Source organism: Anser anser, assembly GCF_964211835.1.
Source record: "Anser anser genome assembly, chromosome: 1".
NCBI classification, from domain to species: Eukaryota; Metazoa; Chordata; class Aves; order Anseriformes; family Anatidae; genus Anser; species Anser anser.
This window is the reverse complement of record NC_139720.1, coordinates 32,783,074-32,802,966: the sequence shown is the minus strand read 5'-3', so window position 1 is coordinate 32,802,966 and position 19,893 is coordinate 32,783,074. Positions and strand designations below refer to the sequence as shown.

The following is a 19,893-nucleotide window of genomic DNA, read 5'->3' as shown; positions in this document are numbered from 1 at the left end:
GGTAGGGCTGCCATGGCCCCCGGCGAGCTTGGCTGCACCGACCTTGGCCACCGCATCGGCGCTGGCACCTAAGGGATCGCATCGGTCCAAGGAGCACGACAGCAGAAGCAACTGGTTTTCCATGGGATCGGCTGCCTGAGCTGAATCACATCGCATTTGGGAGGCACCAAAACCACGCGGCTGGGTGGGACTGTGGTAGATTCACGTTGGCTTGAGCTGCCAGGAAACTGAGCTTGCAGCAACTAGCCTCAGATCAGATTGTTATCTAAATTCATACTGCTCCATCAGACCAGAACTGGAAATATCCCTAAGCCAGGACTGGAGCAGAGATAGGACAAATCTTGCCTGTTTGTTTTCCCCCTTCATTGTGCTGCCACAAATATCTGTATGACCAGATATGATCCTCACTGAAATAACAGGTGGATACTGCAAATACGCTTAACTTCCCTAACTAAGCAGCTGCACAAGAGCATGAACAAGCAGCAGACATTGAAGGTAGGGCAGACCTTCTTTTGGCAGTAATGCTGATTCAAGCCGCTTTAAAATTCACATTCAGCTATGTCCTCTCTATGATATACACTTTCAAATCCAGGAAGAATTATCATAATAACCTACCTAGCCAGAATAGAACATAATCCCAAAAAGAAAATTCACTTGTCCTGATGACTTGGTGATGCTCCACCCTATCACTTGTTCCACTAATTATCTAGCTTTTTCAGGGGAAAAAAAAAAGGAAAAAAAAAAGTGCACCTTTGGCAATTTGCCACTTCCAAGCATTGGACCTTGCAGTGTATTTGCTGGACTGAAGGTTCTGTCCTTCAAGTCAAATTTGAGCGAGTCACCCTCTAAGCTTTCCTTTATCCTCTAAATCCTCTCATTATAGGGCTTATTTCCCAATTTTGTCACTGGTTTAATTACTTTTCCCTAACTTTCCCTAACTAATTTGGAAATTAACAAAATCTTTGCTCAGTTGTGGAAGTCAGAACTGAAAACATAATTGCAACAGTGCTCGTTCCAGAACCCACGAACTAAGGAACTAAAACATCCTCTCTGTGGGGGCATTTTCCATTTACCACTACATTATGCTAAAAAGTCCACTCAATAGGCATCAAAATGCTCAACTATTTTTCAGAATTAGGGTTTTAAGAGAAGTCTCTTAGAGTGGCTTTTCTTATTTGTTCCTTGACATAACAGCTTTCCTTTCAATTTACTGAAATAATACTGGCTCTCTTTTTATCTTAAATGAGGCAGACTAAGGAAAAGGCCAATCACTCATGAGCTTTGAGGTGGTCCAGCAACAATCCATCCACCCGGCAGTCCTACCAGCACAAGAAGGTAGCACTGGTCCATCGGGTCCAGCAGTGTCTCTCTGACATACCTAGAATCAGATGTTTCAAAACCTTGCAGGTGGCAAGGAAGAAGTAATCTTTTCTATGACTTTTACTTCTCTCTAAAACCTGACACAGCCTTGAGCCCTCAGATGTAACATTTTCTACATTTACTACATCACTCAGTTAGGACAATGATAGATATCTCTCTTCGTATCTCTATAAGTCTACACCTAAGTTCTCAGTCTCAGATTTCAGTCCAGGGTCATTCCATTCCTTCGACTCAGCACTTGCTGTCACATTTTTTCCACTTCCTACCTTTCCCTTTCATTGACTTGTTCTTGAACCGAGACAGGCATATCTTGCTTCTACAGAGCTCCCGTTTTAGTGTGGGACTTGTTTATCGCATGTCTACTAATACAAGCAACAGCCCTGCCTCCCATTTATGTGACTTTAGACAAGACATTTAGTGTCACTGCCTACTGGAACAAAACTTTTTCTGCAGATTGCTGAGAAAATTACATAAGATTTAACATTCGCTTTGAAAACAAAGTACTTTTTTAATATTGAAAATCACTGACCTCTCGATTATTTCGAACACATCAGCTTTCACTGCTTTTAGCCTTTTTTGACTGAATTTATTGTGAATTATGCTCACATAAGCAGACATGGCACTAATTTCCACAATGATGCAAGCTTTGATGTGCTGAGATCTATACAGCTCTAAAAATTTGAGGTGATTAATAGGAAAGCTTACAAAATAGTACGTAAGCAGGAAGTTTAAAGGCAAAGTCCTAAAGCTGTTATTAGAAAGTCCATAGGTGCATCTTGTAACTTACCAAACAGACGCTGATGGAAGAGGAATTTCCCAGCAATCAGTCCTATGAGAATGGCAAGCAACCACAGGAGCACCTTCAGACATCTCCAGCCTCCTCCTTCGGGGTACTTATTTGTTACAAAGGAGAAGCAGTTACCGACAACAATAACATTGGCTTCTGTCTGGCTGTGAGACACTGGATCCTCAGCGAATATTAAGAAGTTAAAGAAGATCACTAAGTAAGCCACAACTAAGCGAGACCACGGGTGCTGGAAGTAGTAGCGGAAGTCTTTATCCATCCTCAGATAGTTCAGAGCTGTTCTTTGCCTGTATGTAAAGATACAAATGTGCATTGTTACATATACCCAGAACTCTGGAAGCTGAGGAGATACCTGCACATTACAACAAACAAATCGCTGTAACCTTGTGATCGGTCATTTCTAGTACTTGGGATTGACTTGCAATGAAAGTTTCCATCAGAAGATACTGTTAGATTCAGGTGAAGAAAATCCGAAATTTCTACCCATTCCAATGTAAAAAATACAAATAAAAAAAAAAAACGACAAACACATGTATATTAAGGCACAATATTTTTAGTCTCAGCATTTCTATATCATCTCTTTAAAGGCACAGCTCTGTTATAGAGAATGAAAATACAGCATGAAAGAACACGACAGGCTACAGGAAACTCCGAGTACCCTTCCACCCACACTCCAAGAAATACAACACAAATTTCAAAATGTTGATGCTATACCTAGATTGTGTCTTTCTCTTTATAGGAGGAGGATGGAACAAGCCCATGAGTGCAATGAAGTCTTCTGCTGCCTCATCTCCAGGACACTTAGAAGCATGTCCCTCAACCACATTGGAAACTTGTGTTTATGTGAAGGAACAACTTGATGGAAAAGTTCCTAGAATTAATCCTTACAGCTCAGGCAGGTCTGCAGAGATCTTTTCATTGACTTCAGGTATTTTCAAAACCAGAAAATAAGAGTGCCTTGAGCACAGTTTTGTACGAATATGAAAACCGTATATTGAAACTTCTCTACTTACGTGGAACAGCTGTAGATAAATGCAACAGAGTATGGTTAGTATTTCTGTTGTTTGTCATTTGATTTTTCTTTTATTCACAACAAATCAGTTGTTTCATCCTGCTGAACCATGTTGTTTTCAGAAAGATATAAGGCCTTTGTGTTGTGGAACACCACAATTATTCAAGGGACTCAGAGTGTAGGAAGGAAAAGAAAAAAAAAAAAGAGTATCTAATAATATTGCTTGTTTATCACAGCGCGATCCTTGAAGGATACACTGTACTTAACTGAACAGTACAGATTTTTGCAAATGTCATCTGCCCTGCGGAAAGAAAAAAATCAAACCCAAATGCCAGCAAAAGACCTAAATAAAACAATAAATTACCCATCCCTTCTTGGACTATGGACTGAGTATTACACTGCAAACTTACAAGCAGCTTGAATTACGACGTCTCTCTTTAGGTAGTCTCTTCAAAATGACTGAACTCTATAATCAGAGTTATTTTTTTTTTAAACCATGAGGAATCCTGTATCCATTAAAAGCAAAGGAATGAGAGCTCTCAGCAGGTTCAGACAGGGCATTCAGTAAAGGTACAAAATTAATAATGTCACGTTACGCGTGAATTACCTTCGGAAAAGCCAAAACCCCACCAGCGAGTTGAAAAGTCTGCACGGGGAAGCGCCAGCCCTGTGAAAACTTTCTGACCGAAGCGAGGGGCACCGGCCCACACCTTAGTAAAACACCACTGAGGGGAGCAGAGCCCACCTTGGGGAACCCACGGACGGCCCCAAACAATTTACCTTTACAAACCTGCGAAGGGCTGGGGATAAACGGCGGTGTGAGCCGTGACAGCACCCGCAGGGTGCCCTGACACCTCCGGCGGCCCCACGGCTGCTTCGGGAGCGCTTCGGGGCTCAGGGAGCCGCTTCGGGGGGCTCCGGTTCGGGGGCTCCGGCTGCGGTTCTCGGTCGCGGGGCTGCCGCAAGGCGCTCTCCCCGCTCCCCCGGCCCCCCGGGCAGGCCGTGCCGCCCCCACTCACCGCCACGGCGATCCGGCGCTGCGGCTCGGCGCGGCTGGGTGCCCGAGGGAGGCTCGGGAGGCTCGGAGGGAGGCGAGGGAGGGAGGGAGGGAGCGAGGGAGGGAGGGAGGAACGGCTGCGGCTCTGCCCCTCCTCTGCCGGGCGGCGGGGCCGGCCGTGCCGCAGCCTCGGTGGGCAGCGCCGCTGCGGCAGGGGGGGGTCGGCGGCCCCGCCGCGGGGATGCGGCCTCGGGGAGCCCCGCCGGGGCCCAGCCGCCGCCACCGCCGCGGCCCCGCCGCAAAACGCCGGCCCGGGGGTGGGAAGGGCCGGAGGAGGGGAGAGGCGGCGGCGGGGCGGTGCTCGGGGCTCGCCGGCGGCTCCCCGCTCGGGGCTCCCCGCCCGGGCGAGGAGCGGAGAGGCTGGGGGAGACCACGCGGGGGTCAGATGTGTGCCGCGGAGCGGCCCGGGGGAGCTGCTGGCCTGGGGCTTCGGGCCGGTGGCAGAGCAAAGGCTTTCTGTGAGGGGAATCGGTCCCCAGCTGGCATTGCTGACATCCCGGGGAAACGGCTGAGGGATGCCCTTGGCACTGCACAGGATGCTCTTGGTGTTGCGCTACGGCAGGGCTTCGTGTGGTACCTACCCGGTCTGCTGGGGAGAGGTAAACCCTGCTTGAAGCTCAACATTGCCCTAAGATTGGGAAAAGTCATGTAAATCCTTGGCAGCAGGTCGCTGAAGCATGGCATTGAACTTAACACATGTATATACATGTGGTTGCTTCAGGCCAAGGTACAGAGGAATGTGGATGATGCCCACTGAGGAACGTGGATGGGCCTCTAGGTGGGTCGTGTTGGGAAAGGCCAGCACAGCCAGAACAAGCACCTGCTGAAGTCTTGTGAGCCCCTTCCGTACTTACAGCAGTATAGTTTCATATTTTTCTCAATAAACATAACCGTGTTGAAGGTATCTGACACAATTACATCATCTTGAACATCCGGAGGTGTTCAAGACCAGGTTGGATGGGTTCCTGGCCAACCTGATCTAGTGGGTGGCATGGCATCCCTGCCCATGGCAGGGGGTTGGAACTGGGTGATCTTCAAGGCCCCTTCCAACCCAAACCACCCTATGATTATGGGATCTCCCTCAGTGGAATATCCTGTGACACCCTCAATTTGAGGTAGAAAGATAGAACTTACAATATATTTAGCACCACCCCCACCACCAACATGCTATCTTTGCAGTAAACAGAAATTTAAAATATTCTGAAGCAAAAAAAAAAAAAAAATCATCATGTGCAACTAGAGAGTACTGAAATACAGCACACAGCACTGCCTCTTCATGCAGCAGCTCTGTGTGCGCTGCCACGCTTAGAGAAACCAGCCTCCTTCTGTTCCGCAAATGGGAATCCACAGAGAAGGAGGCAGCACCCACCACAAAAGAGATCACACTCTTCATGCACCTACACACTAAAAAAAGAAAAAAAGAAAAAAGAAAAACACACAAGAAATGCTGCTCAGCTGAGATGGTAACACCAAACATGCTACAACTACAGAGCATTCATCCACGTTTTTGCAGATAGTAAATCAGTGAGCAAGTTTTTGAAGCCATTGTAAAAGTCAATCACATGAAAACCATGTCCTTTTCTACTAAAGTAACCAAAAACATAAGTACATCATATACCTCCCCCAAACTTCTTGTTGCAATCGCTTCCCTAGGGAATGCTAATTTCTATTTTTCAAGTGTAATATTTCACTCATATATATAAATATTAAAAAAAAAAAAAGAGCTGGACCACTTCTATTTCATTTTTCTTAACCAAGCCATCAAAATTAATTTGATGGAACATATTCCTTAATCATAGAATGGCTCAGGTTGGAAGGGACCTTAAGGATCACCTAACTCCAACCCCCTGCCGTAGGCAGGGATGCCACTCACTAGATCGGGCTGGCCAAGGCCCCATCCAGCCTGGCCTTGAACAAAGTCATTTCTCGACGAGGATGGGATTCGAACCCACGCGTGCAGAGCACAATGGATTAGCAGTCCATCGCCTTAACCACTCGGCCACCTCGTCACAGAAATAGCAGCAATTAACATGATCTAAGAAGACAAGACTAATCAGGCCCAGTGACTAACAGCCAGGAAATGTCAACAGCTGAAGAATGTAAACCAACTCTGTCGATGGAAGTGTCGATAACCTGGAGGCCAGCAGTAAAAGCAGGTAGCTGAACCTAAAAAGCAGGTTGAATCAGGACAGTGAGACAACCTGAAATGCTAGTTTCTATATTTGTGAATGACGCTACGTTACGAGCTCTCCTACTATAAAACAGCCCTTGTTCAAAGGCTATACATTTACACTGTTTCCAGCAGAGAGCTGCAAGCATTGAACCAACCGTACAAATATCTTACTGCAGTCTCAATTTCTGTAAAGTCATTTTTACGCTCCAATATGAGGATTCAGCCCTCTGCACATAAGCCTGCAACTGCAAAGTTCTCTCCCCAGACTGCTGCCTCAGACAGCCCCGTCTGGCACAGGAACGGGCACCGAGCTGCTCTACGTTCCAAAATAATGTCACTGTAATAACAGACAGCTTTCTTTGCTTTTTTTACATAAAAACAAAAGTGATAGCTTCATCAGTGAAAAGGCTGCAGGTCCAAACTAAAACAATTGGTGTAATCGTTCTGATAAAGAAAAAAAAAATAAAAAAAGAGAAATTTGTTATAACACAGCCTGGTTTCTCCTTGTGTATCCAGGATTAGAGGGTAGCTCTACAGATGGAAAAAGTGCTACAGTTTCATCTGAGAAAGCTCTCTAGTATCCCATGTCATCTATACAGAAGACGTGCTTAGTTACCAGACCAGCAAAATTGGGGTCACTGACCACCCACAAAATTTCATAGGATCACAGCAGAGCTGAGGTTGGAAGGCACCTCCGGAGATCCATTAGTCCAGCCCTCTGTTCAGAGCAGGGTCAAACTAAGTTTTTGTGGGTTGTGTCCCATGGGGTTTTGAGCATTAACCAGGCTGGAGCCTCCACCACCTATCCGGGCAAACTGCCCCAATGTTTGACCACCCTCATGGGAAAAAGCTGTTTTCATATGTTAAATGAAGCATCCTGTGTTTCTGTTTGAGCCCACTGCCTTTGCATAGCACTGAGAGGAGTCTGGCTTCATCTTTTTACTCCTCCTATCAGGTTTTTAGACCCTTCACTAAGGTGTCCTGTCCCCCCAGTTTAGCCTCCCCTTCTCAAGGTTAATCAGCCCAAGCCCTCTCAGCGTTTCCCTCTCTCAGTGTTTTCCCACTCCTTTCATCTGTGGCTGCACAAATGCCTCCTCCCTCGCTTGCTGCTTCGAAAAAGTACTTCATTCCCTCAAATCTCAAAACCCCATTAGTCAGGGACTGTGCTCCTAATGTATTTTTCTTCCATCCTGCTGTTGTGGGTTGGCCCCTGCCAGCAGCTCAGCACCCACACAGCTGCTGGCTCGCTCACCCCACCTCCTCCCTCAAGGGACTGGGGAGAGAATAGGAAGAGCAAAAGCAAGAAAATTCATGGATCAACAAAAAGACTACGTGGAAAGTGAAGGAAAAAAAAATGGAGATGCAAAGGCAATCACTCACCACGTCCCACAAGTAGCCTGATGCCCAGGCAGCCCCTCAGCAACAGCCACCTTAGAAGAGAACCCCCGTCCTCCCACCGCAGGCTTTATTGCTTAGCATGATGTTATAGGGTATGGGGCATCCCTTTAGTCTGTTTGTGTCAGCTGTCCTGGCTGTGTCCCCTCCCTTCATCTTGCCCACCCCCAGCCTCCCCACTAGGGTGGGAGTGGGGGCAGAGTGGGAAACAGACAGCCTTGACACCCTGTGAGCGCTGCCCAGCAGTAGCCAAAACACTGGTGTGTTATCAAGGCTGTTTTAGCCACAAACCCAAAACACTCCCCTGGGATGGAGAGTTAACTCCATCCCAGCCAGACCCAGTGCACCTGCAGAAAAACATGCTTGGAATAAAAGATTTCGCCCTTTGAAATTTCACAGATGTGGTTACGGCAACCAGTCTCAGCTACACCACTGTGCATTATCTGCATCCCCAGCTTCTTCTAACTGGAGGGGAGGGGAGGGGAGGAGATTAAAATATAAATTAAAATATAACACAACAGTTAATTTACAACTAAAAAGTTAAATAATTTAAGAACTCAGAATAAAAGACAAAAAATATACATCCCGCTGAAAGTAAGAATGTTAAGTTAGAGATGGTGACACTTTAAATACTATTAGTGCTTTACTACTAGATATAAAAAGAAAAAAAAGACCAGGAAAAGAAAAAGAATTGCCTAAAAGAATGTTGAAAAGTAGAATTATTCAATAAATATTTCTATTGCACATTTGGTAAGCATAAGCTGTGCTTTCACATTATATAACATTTAAATACTTTCTATTAAATCAATAATACAACAGGATATAAAAGAGCAGCAATTTAAATTAAACTTTTTTTTTTTAATGGCAGAGTTATTAGAGTCAAAGTGTTATTAGAAAACTAAATGAAAGTAGTGATAGGCAGCAATGTTAATCATTAAAATTGATTCCTAACAACTTCTGAAATGCTAAGGAGTTTTCAGAGAAATAGAAGAAAGCTAATGTTGTAACAATATTTAAAGGATAAATAGGATGACCTACTTAATTACAGGCTCATCAGGCTGACAGCCAAGCATGGGCAAAAATATGAGAAAGGCAACTTCAGGACTCAGTTAGAGAAAGGAGTGAAAGGGAGAAGAACCGGAATAACCAAATGCTTGACAGTGGTGCCGGCTGTTCCCCCGCCCCCACTATGTGAGTCAGAGCATTCACCAGATTTAGCAAGTTTGGCCTAACTAGTACCTCTTTTTCTGCAATAACAGCCACCAAGAAAAAGAGCTGGCAGAACACACACTTTGAAAAACTGTTGTGATGTCACTTCAGGAGACATCCCATTTGTTTGGTTAGGTCAGTAGTACCTACACACGCACCAAGACCTCAGTGTATTTATGTGATTGTGTGGCAGGGCACGGGAGCTCTGCACCGACTCGCTCGGGAGACCAGCTCACCTACTGGCAAACCTACCATGGAGTCCACTCGGCAGAGAGCTCATGCCAAAATGCCTGTGGTGACGTAGATGGGGACATGTGGCTGTTCAGGCCTCTGGCTGCAGGGAGCGCCTGAGCCTGATGCTGCCGGGGGAGGGCAGCCTGTTCTCAGGGGGAAGGTCTGCTCGCCATGGTGGCAGAGCTCAAGGAGGAGGTGGAGAGACTAATGAACATCCAGGCATGTGAGCAGGAGATTGGTGGTGTAACTCCCTGGCGTGCCAGAGAGAAGGGCACTGGGGGATGCCCCCCAGAGGGTGGTGGAGCCCCTGCCCTGTTGCTGTCAGGCAGTGGGAGGGGACCAAAATGATGAGGAGGGCTGGAAGTGAGACCCAGTTCGGCATCGTGGGCAACCGCCCTTCCTACCTACCTCGCTCCCCCAGGTGCCCCTCGGTAAGTCTGAGGCTCTGGGACTTGAAGGAGAGGTAGGCGAGGGTGTGGTGGAAGGCACGCCTGTGAGGTCACACTGGAAGAGGCAGTCAACACCACGCCTCAAGACTGCCTCCAATAAGAAAGAAAGAAGGGTAAATGTAGCAGGAGATTCCCTTCGGAGAGGAACAGAGGGCCCAATATGCAGAGCAGACCCTCATCAATTACAGAGACGTGGTGGGACAGCTCACATGACTGGAATGTGGTCATGGATGGGTATGTCCTCAGAAAAGACAGGCCAGCAAGGCGAGGTGGTGGAGTTGTTCTTTATGTGAGAGGGCAACTACAATGTGTTGAGTACCGTCCAGGGGTGGATGAAGAGCGAGCTGAGGGTCTGTGGGTGAGAATTAAGGGGCAGGTTGGCATGGATGATACTGTTGTGTCTATTACAGGCCACCAGAGCAGGATGAGGAATTTGACGAGGCCTTCTACAGGCAGCTGATAGCAGCCTCACAGTTACAGGCCCTGGTTATCGTGGGGGATTTCAACTTCCCTGACAGTTGCTGGAAGCCCTGCTCAGCCAGCCATCTGCAGTCCAGGAGGTTCCTCCTGTGCATTGACGACAACTTCCTGGTGCAAATGGTGGATGAGCCAACTAGGAGAGGAGCGCTGCTGGGTCTTGTCCTCACTAACAAGGAGGGGCTGGTTGAAGCGGTGAAGGTTGAGGGCAGCCTTGGCTGCAGTGACCATGAGACGATGGAGTTCAGGATCTCACGTGGCAGGAACAGAATACCAAGCAGAATCGCAACCCTGAACTTCGGTAGGGCCAACTTTGGCCTTTTCAAGCAATTGCTAGGGGAAATCCATTGGGACAGGGTACTTCAAGGAAAAGGGGCCCAAGATAGTTGGTTAGCATTCAAGGAGTGCTTCTTCCAAGCTCAAGATGAGAGCATCCCAACAGGTAGGAAGTCAAGAAAGGGGGCCAGGAGACCTGTGTGGTTAAACAGGGAACTGCTGGGCAAACTCGAGTGGAAGAGGAGAGTCTACAGATCATGGAAGGAGGGGTTGGCCACTTGGGAAGAATATAAGATTGTTGTCAGAGGATGTAGGGAGGCGGCTAGGAAAGCTAAGGCCTCCTTAGAATTAAACCATGCGAGATGGATCAAGGACAACAGAAAGGGCTTCTTCAAATACATTGCAGATAAAACTAACACTAGAGGAAATGTAGGCCCACTGATGAATGAGGTGGGTGTCCTGGTGACAGAAGATAAAGAGAAGGCAGAGTTACTGAATGCCTTCTTTGTCTCTGTCTATACTGCCAGAAGCTGTCCTGAGGAGCCCTGAGGAGCCCTGTACTCCTGAGACCCCAGAGGAAGTCAGGATAAAGGAGGAGTTTGCCTCTGTTGATGGGGGCCAGATTAAGGACCAGTTAAGCAATCTGGACATCCGTAAATCCATGGGTCCTGATGGGATACACCTAGGGGTACTGAGAGCTGGCGGAAGTCATTGATAGGCCACTCTCCATCATCTTTGGGAAGTCATGGGGAAAGGGAGAGGTGCCTGAGGACTGGAGGAAAGCAAATGCCGCTCCAGTTTTCAAAAAGGGCAAGAACGAGGACCCGAGTAACTAGAGAGTCAAGCGCAGAGCCACAAAGATGATTAAGGGAGTGGAGCAACTCACTTACAAGGAAAGGCTGAGGGAGCTGGGTCTCTTTAGCTTGGAGAAGAGGAGACTGAGGGGTGACCTCATTAATGTTTATAAATATGTAAAGGGTAAGGGTCAGGAGGATGGAGCCAGGCTCTTCTCAGTGATATCCAATTGTAAGACAAGGGGCAGTGGATGCAAGCTAGAACATAGGAGGTTCCACTTAAATATGAGAAGAAACTTCTTCATGGTGAGGGTGACAGGACACTGGAACAAGCTGCCCAGAGAAGCTGTGGAGTCTCCTTTTCTGGAGATATTCAAAACCCTCCTGGATGCGTTCCTGTGTGATGTGATCTAGGTGTTCCTGCTCCAGCAGGGGGATTGGACTAGATGATCTTTCAAGGTCCCTTCCAATCCCTAACATTCCGCGATTCTGTGATACCCATTGGCATTTCATTGAAATGGCTTCCAGGTCATGCTAGAGGGACATATTTTTTGTTCCATTTAACATTTTCATCAATGAAACAAGAAAGAGATTGCAAATCATCTAAGATGAGGGAAACTAATAATAATGGCAAAGGGACACACACCTTTGATGCTGAGTCTCTGGACTCTGATTTGTTGGGTACAAACTAAAACATTTCAAAATAAATGTAAATGTGAATAGGAACAAGTTATACCTGTTGCTTTTATAGGGCAGGGAAAAAATAAAAATAATAAAAAAGGAGCTTAGATACAGATTATAACAAATATAAACGATGTTCTGTCTAAAAATGGTAGGGGAATCTTGGGATCTGGGTAATTAATGTGTAATTTTTGATCCTTATCAAGAAAGTTTTACTTTGCCAAAAGGAAGTTAAGGGATGATTTCATCTCTGTTGGTAGATTAAGTCACAAAACCAAAATTTGAGCAGAATTTGATACATACAGTTGCACATACAGAATAAGAGAAAACAGGAATTAAGAAAAAATGCAATCTGAGTTCAGACTTCCATGGTACTGCTTAAACACAATGTCCAAGTTTATCACAGTGTAAAAAAAGGTGCCAGAAAGGTAGGATTCAGGCAGGAAGACAAAAGTTCAGAAAAATAGGAAATTGGTAACAGAGTTGGGAAAAGAAAATATGTTCTAAAGTTGCCGAACTCTAATATGAAAAATACAGCATCACTTGTTTCGTACGATCTTTGCATTATTTTTATATGGTGAGGCCTCATCTGACAGGAAAATAATGTAAGACTTGTTGGTTTATTCAATACTAAAGAAAAAATGATTAAAAATAATGAGGAGCAATTACTTAACCTCAAGAAAAAATACAGAGTAAATAAAAACTCCCATGTTTTCAACTACTGCATCTCATGTTATGCTTTTAACATGCAATTAGCAACTGCACTTTGAATATAAACAGTATGACAATTCATTGTGTCTGTAAAAAAAAGTTTGAGGCTTTCCTGTCCCTTCAGATAAATTCCCTGTGTCTTGATCCCATTTCTATTAAAACAAAAATAGGTGTAACATGACCTTTAAAAAAATTTGCTTCTTGTCCAAAGTATTGCTTTTAAATTCGAGCACAGTGTGATAACTCAAATAATTAAACATCTTAATTTTCAAATCTATGCATACCACAAATCGGAGTAAATTATCGAGTGAGATAAGGAGTCTGTGCTGATCCGGCACTGTCATGTACACCTGACTGGAGCGAGGAAACAGAAACACAGCAGGGCAGAGAGCACTAACGAAGCGCTGGCTGTTTGGTCTGGGTGTTCCAACAGAGGTTATAGCAACCTGGTGCTGCACCAGTATAACTCAGGAGCAAATCTGTCCCCGATGAAGCAGACAGATACAGGTGTCTTGTGCAAGTACAATGTCTTGTTCATGACTTGTCCAAGCAGTGCATCAAACCTCAGCAATACAACTGAATTACACATGCTAATGACTTCAGTGACTGTCCAAATGGTAGCACGTAGTGAATCCTAACTATAATTTCACTGAAAATAATCAAATATGACAACATTAAACATGAGAGAGCTAACTATAGCGTGAAGATAAGAAAAGAATCATATATACATTGCTATGCCTAGGGAGGGGTTTCATAGCTATCAGATATTTAGCTCTGGACAAGCGATGAGAAGACCAAGCTTTGTGACCTTTCCTTAAAACTCCTTCTTATCATATACAGGAATATGCAGTATCTATTATGCAAATAGACCTTTTTTCAAGGGCCAAAGAATATCCTGTGACAAATGGCTGCTATTTTGGGCTCGCACTAATACACTGTGGAAAAAAAAAAAACAGTTATGCCAAAAAAAAATTACAATGATAAATGTAATAATTTATTTAACAGCTGAGAATCCATTGAAAATTGACAGGCACTTTGAGTAAGTGCCCAAGAGAACAAGCAATAATGTACAGTGCAGTCAAACTGTCCTTCATTTGTTTTGAATTTCTTTTCATTTATAAGAGCAGCAGTGTGTTCACCGTAGAATCTTTTGGAGCTAAAATGAACTTCTGGAGACTGTCAGCTTATGCTGAACCATAGCACACACCTGTTTTGTGTGTGTATGTGGGGGTTTTATTCTGCTTCTGCACTAACGGAGCAGGCTTAAATGCTAGACATGAATGATGCTACTACTCCAGGTTTCACTGCAGGTATTTTTCCTACCCCTCTTCTGCATTTCTGTCTATTGAAACAGTAAGCACTACAGAGTAAGGATCAATGGTACAGTTGTATTGTCACATCTCACAATGCTTTCTACAAACAAGTAGCAATAAAAACCGTAATTGGCTTAATGGAGACCTTTTGAGATAAAACCTCCACACAAAGCACATTTTCTTACTATTTTCTTAGTAGTAACTTAGAGAGAGAAACTCACTTGTGAGGGACCTGGGAGAAAGGCCTGTCTGACTGAATTCCTCTCCTACAGGTGGGACCCCATGAGGAGGAAGAATCCTCTGTCCCAGGTACCACCATTCTTCCACCTCAGTTTTGACATATCTCAGAGGGCCTTAGCTGTCCTGATGATGTCTACATCAAAAAGCAGATTTATCTAACAGCAGTTTTGAACCGTTTTGTTATTTCTTTGGAAAATCATGTAAGACCTTAACATAGGAATGAGAGGTATAATAGGAGCCAGTAAAGTGAATGAGAAATTAGATCTAATATGTCCACAGCCATTTAAGCCATGGACAATCAGACAGCAATACAGTATCTCAGAAAGGATAGGTAAAATGTCAGACAAAATACACAACAAAAGACTGAAATTTTCAAATATTAATCCCCCCCAGGCTACAATGTAAACAGTCTTAGCAGGACACAAAGACTTTGGGACTCTTCCTAATTAAGAGAGGAAGTGACTTAAGGACTTTGTGTCTTCAGCACAGAGTGCAAACAATGCCTTGGCCAGAGCTGCTTTTACTTCATCTAGCATTAGTTTGTACGAACTGTACCTCATCAGGAGAGGAACCGGTATCTCTATAGCGATGGAAAACAAGATAAGTGATTGCACGTGATCAGCGTAGTGCTGGTGTTTCAGCTGACTGTATTTCACAACATCTCAGTGCACTCACCTCAGGCAAATACTAGAAGAAAGTGGAAATAGGTATGAAAAGAATGTTGCCCAGCATCTCTCTTTGGAGTTTACCAGGAAAATGAATGGATCCATGCTAGTACAGCACCAGCATATCATCTTAGATCATATGCTTCCAAGAGACCTGCCACTAAAAACTGCTCACGTGCTCTCTACTAGTAAAGTCCTGACTGCAGCAAAGTCAGTGAGAGAATTCTTGTTGATTTCAGTAGGGTCATGATATCGTCCATGTAATAGTTGGAAAAATAAAAGTAAAATCTCTAATTTTTGTGTTATGCATTTTCACCTGATCACTGTATCTGCCTTGTTTGTTTTTACCAGTCTTGGCAGATAAAGCCTATTCTAAATCTAGATAGCATTGTGTTTGGTGGCTCTTTGCCAGCACTCACTAGCTTTCTGAAACTAGCTTCCTTCTACAGTCACCAAGTGCTGGGCTATCAGTATGAGCAGCCAACTGGAACCAAAACGGTCCCAGGAACATTTTCTTTCTCATCAAGAAATAGTTACCAAATCCAATGGAGTGGAAGGCAGAACAGCCCTAATGAACATGAAAACATGAAAGAAGAGGAGGCTACTGGAAGGCATTGCATGTACCCAGTCTCTTCAACAATAAATGGATATTGGAACAATTTTTCTAGTTTGAGACGTGGAGGAAGGTCTTACGTGAACACAATCAGCTGTTGATGTTTGCCTTGGAGTTGTGTTGTTGTTGTTGTTTTCCGTTATAAAAAGATGTTTATTTCCATAAGGATGTTTGTTTTTAATATACGTACTATTAAAGTGAGAAGTGGAGCTTCTTCTTGGTGGCAAGAAGACTTCATTCCTATTGAATGAAGACAAAATGGCTTCAGTTATTGCTTTGTTACCTTCAGTCTGAGCTAGAGCAATGTAATGTGCCTTGCTATAAATAATTAGTACGTCTCTAGCCACTCTCCCTACTGGTGCGGATCATGCCCTACCTCTGTTTTCTGTACAGTTTTCCCCCAGAATCCACTCAGATTTAAGAATCTTAATGTTTATGGCCAAGCTTATAATGGTCTGGGAAGAAGGCACCCAGGCAGAAGCTGTCCCCTGATACATTTAAGATGGAGATTGTTATTTATAAAACTATTCCAAAGGCCTAATGGAGCTGCCCAGCTCTTTACAAAGTTTTTCTTGTTTTCTTTGACCTAGGAATCACTTTGAGCCTAAGATGATTGTTAAAAATCTCTTTCTTGTGCACTCTATGCACAAGACAAATTTCTTTGACCTTGTCATCAATAATCGATAAAGTAAACATAGGTTTTAAATAATTAAAATAGTATTTCCCTTTGGAGAGAGAAGGAAAAAGAAAAACAAGAACCGCAGAGATACCAGTCGTACTGTTTAATGCACTTCTGGAATGCATTCAAACACACCATGTAGGCAGAAGACCGGGTGGCAAGAAAGGTGACTGGATCACAAATCATTTTGCACAATGATTTCGCAGTGGTATTTACATGTTAGTTAGTCACTACTATTAGGGTAAATATATTAAAAGATGAACCATGTGAAGAATTTCATGATTTCAAAATCACTGAGAGCATGAAACAATGTGACCGTCATATTGCCCCTTATGCTGTAAAGGTACCCAGAGAATGTAGATGCCATGTCTAATGTCTACCTACAGATTTACCAGATGAGAATATGAGCTAGAAATGGACAAAGATACCAGCAAACCATATTCAGAGTCAACTCTTTAATAATTTAACTCTGCACTTAACAGAACAGAACGATGGAAGAAATATGGGAATTCCCACCAATTGTGCTTTGTTTAGTTTATTTCACCAGACGTTTGCTTCTTATTGTCAAAGCATATCAAAATACAACAAGAATCAGTTGCCTGCAACTTTTAGGATAGCATCTGCAACTTTTAAATAGCATCAGTGGCTGGGAACCCCCTACTACCTCAAACTTGGCTATCAGCTATATCATAATTTAGTTTTAAAATAGTTGTCTGCCTAGCGTGTACCTATGAGCATAAACAAATGAAGAGATATATTCACAGTGCTATGAAGACTTACTGAAGTACATAAAATGAGAGATGTCCTTCGTACTGTAATAACGACATGCTTGCTATAATGTCAAAAGAGTGTGGAGTTCCTATAGCAAGATTTTTAATAACAGACTACACATAAGGTCTAGTGATTATAAAGGAATATCTTTTTATTTGACTTGCACATAGTGTGTTGGTTGATTAAAGCCATATATTCTGAGACTTACAAAAAGACAACGTCATGCTCAGAAATCACAGTCTATTTTAGTATGAACACCTTTCACACCTATATCCTTGAAATTATAAACAAATCTGGCTGAAGGAGTGGTGTGATTTATTTGTTTAGTTACCTATGGGTGTATGGGAACGGAGATTACAGGAAGCAAACAGAATAGAACAAATTAAGTTTTCACATATCTCTGAAGGAAATAGTTTATATTCATTCTTATTCTATATGGATGAAAGTTTATCTTGCTTATGGAATAGTTCTCTAATACTATAATTATTCTTTTGAAAATGTGGTTATTTTTGAAGAGCATGCTGATTGGGGAAAAAAACAATCTAAGCTTAAGCTTTGAAGGGTGTCAGGATAGAGACCTGCAGGCATTGGGGCTCTACTGCAAGAAAATTGAGTTTTACTATTGTTCAGTAAAAAAGTTATCATTCTTCACCTGGTGGAAATGTTTAGTGTTTGAAATATCACCTCTAGATAGGTATGGACTGCAGTAATAAAAACTGTATGTAAAAAAATATGTGAATTTGCGTTGTCAGGTGGACAATCATAGTCAAACTTGGAATGAGCCTTCCTGGCAACATCACAACAGGAGAAAATGTTTGCACACCATTATGAACACAATTAACTGAGGACTCCACAGAGATTATACCCACAGCATTAAATCAGCTAGCAGAAGTGAATAGTGCATTGTTAAACCAATGAAGAGATAAATGTATAGGGAAAGAAAATAAAGACAGTGGAAATAAAAACAAGACCCAGAAGTCATACAGAAACTGCTGTATCAAAGTCTACTAAAAATATTTCCTTCAAAACAAAACAAAACATCATTTATTATTTAAGTTAAAAGAATGCTATTAAAATTTGGGAAACTCTGCAATATATAGTCTCTATCAAAACAAGCACAGCCGTAATCAGATACAAAAACTAATGTACATTGGAAAAAAATAATTTAAGTACAGGGAAGAAAATATGAGTATAACTTAATGCTTATGCATATACTAATAAATAAACCTCTCTATTCCTCCCAACAGTCGTATGACTTGGATAGCAATTTAATCATCAAAAACGTTTTAGGAAGGCTCCAAAGTAAACTAAAATTCATGTGTTTAAGCATATTCAACAGATATAAAATCTTTACTTGTTTTTGCTTGTTTCTGTGCAACATGGTTTTGTTTGTTTGTTTTGTCAAACATCAAACACTGAGATTTTTAGAAACTACCTAAAACTTTCAGTTTGCCTTTTCCCCAAAAATCTCACATGAAATGCCAATGTGTACAAGGCTCGTTTCATATGAAGCAGATGGTAAGATCCCTCGTCTGTACTTTAGAGCCCTCTGACAGATTGGTGGGAGTTGATGTGATGTCACCTCAGACAGTCAAGGTGATCTCGATGTGGTGACAGACACTACAGTCTCGTACCATTCCAGTATCTCTAGTCTAAGTGTGGGTTGCCACTGAAAGCACAGTCACAGCGTGACTCCACAGTTTTGGCTGTGCATCCTCATTGCCACTCTGTGCCAACACCAGTGCTCCTGGGGACACATGACCAGCTGGATCGTGTTCTTCATGATCCTTTTCTTTGGTACATTTGGAGACAAATCAGTTCTTTATAAACACTTCTGTTGTTAGACAGAAAGGACCAGTGGCAGACTTGAGTTAAATGATTTAAATTGTGGTAGTACCACATCTTTGGTACCACTCTGAACTCTAGTACTCTAGTTGCTCTTGGAAAAGCTCTTCTCCAAGAGTTGCTTTACCATTTTACAACCTCTACGCTCCTGGAGGTGTATAATAGAGGAATTAGAGCTGGCCTCACTGTTCTCTGGGAGGTACCTCCTATCATTTTTTGATTTTCACATGAAGTATTTTCCCTTATTTTCTGCTTAGAAAATAAGCTGCAGCTTCTCTGTTTCCCCAGCCGCTGCAGTCCTCAGTTAACCCCAGCTCACTAGCTGGTGACACATCTCCATAGTGACTTCTTATTTGCTGCACTAGCACTACACAGTGCTGCTCACGTACTACAGTTACAGTGCTATTTCACATTTCCCAAATAGGACACTGAATCCCTCACACGGTGTCTTTACACCGGGGATATGACAAAGTGCAGGCACCCACGTCTATCAACACAAAGAAATCAGCTGACTTCAGAAATTCCTCTAGAGGCTGGGAAGGTGAGCCAGGCAAGTATTACCACATGCTTGCCTTACTCTTCCTTTTTTTTTACTGTGCCACGGTGGGGATAGGCCACTGGGCTAGGTAGTTGATGTGCGCTGTTACAGCATTTCTTACGTCGTGTGGTTAGTGACCATAAACACCCCACCAACTCCCTAGAACCTGAAAGAATCATGAACATTGGGACATTTTATTAAGTGCCCACAGCCCTGTTACTTCTACAATGCCTGTATGTTTCACCTGGGGAGTCTAATCCAGACCAGAGCCAAAAATGCAAATGATGGTACACGACACAAGAAAATGTTTAGAGAAGAGTTAGGATGCATCTTTTATCGTCAGAGGGTGGTGCTTTTCAACCTGTGGACAGAAGTGCCTGTGAAAGACAACTAGCAAAAGCAAACGCACCTTCAGAGGAGGCTTAAACTCATTACTCTGGACTCTCCTTTGCTGGGAGCATTGGGAAACGTTCAACAAGCTGAAAAAGTGTAAAAGCCTTTGCCTGTGTGGATCATCCACTCACTGAGAAGCAGGTGCACCCTTTCTCTGCCTGGATTCACACCCTGGCAATGCAG

At 43.4% G+C, this 19,893-nt stretch overlaps 1 protein-coding gene across 5 annotated transcripts in view; it reads right to left on the bottom strand.

Annotated features, from left to right (window-relative positions):
- TMEM117 (transmembrane protein 117) overlaps positions 1 to 7,982 on the bottom strand; it is a 218,338-nt gene extending 210,356 nt beyond the window's left edge. The window contains exons 1-2 of one of the 5 annotated variants that reach the window (XM_083850210.1): positions 7,808 to 7,982; positions 2,168 to 2,472 (exon numbers count right to left, since the gene is read on the bottom strand). In XM_083850210.1, coding sequence (XP_083706336.1) covers positions 2,168 to 2,444 — 277 coding nt within the window. In that variant the 5' untranslated portion in view covers positions 2,445 to 2,472; positions 7,808 to 7,982. Of the gene's footprint in view, positions 1 to 2,167; positions 2,473 to 2,899; positions 3,187 to 3,977; positions 4,494 to 7,807 lie in introns of those variants that run through there. The other 4 variants (XM_083850211.1, XM_083850209.1, XM_083850208.1 and 1 more) reach the window with 4 other exon arrangements.
- Between the last annotated feature and the right edge of the window lie 11,911 nt (positions 7,983 to 19,893).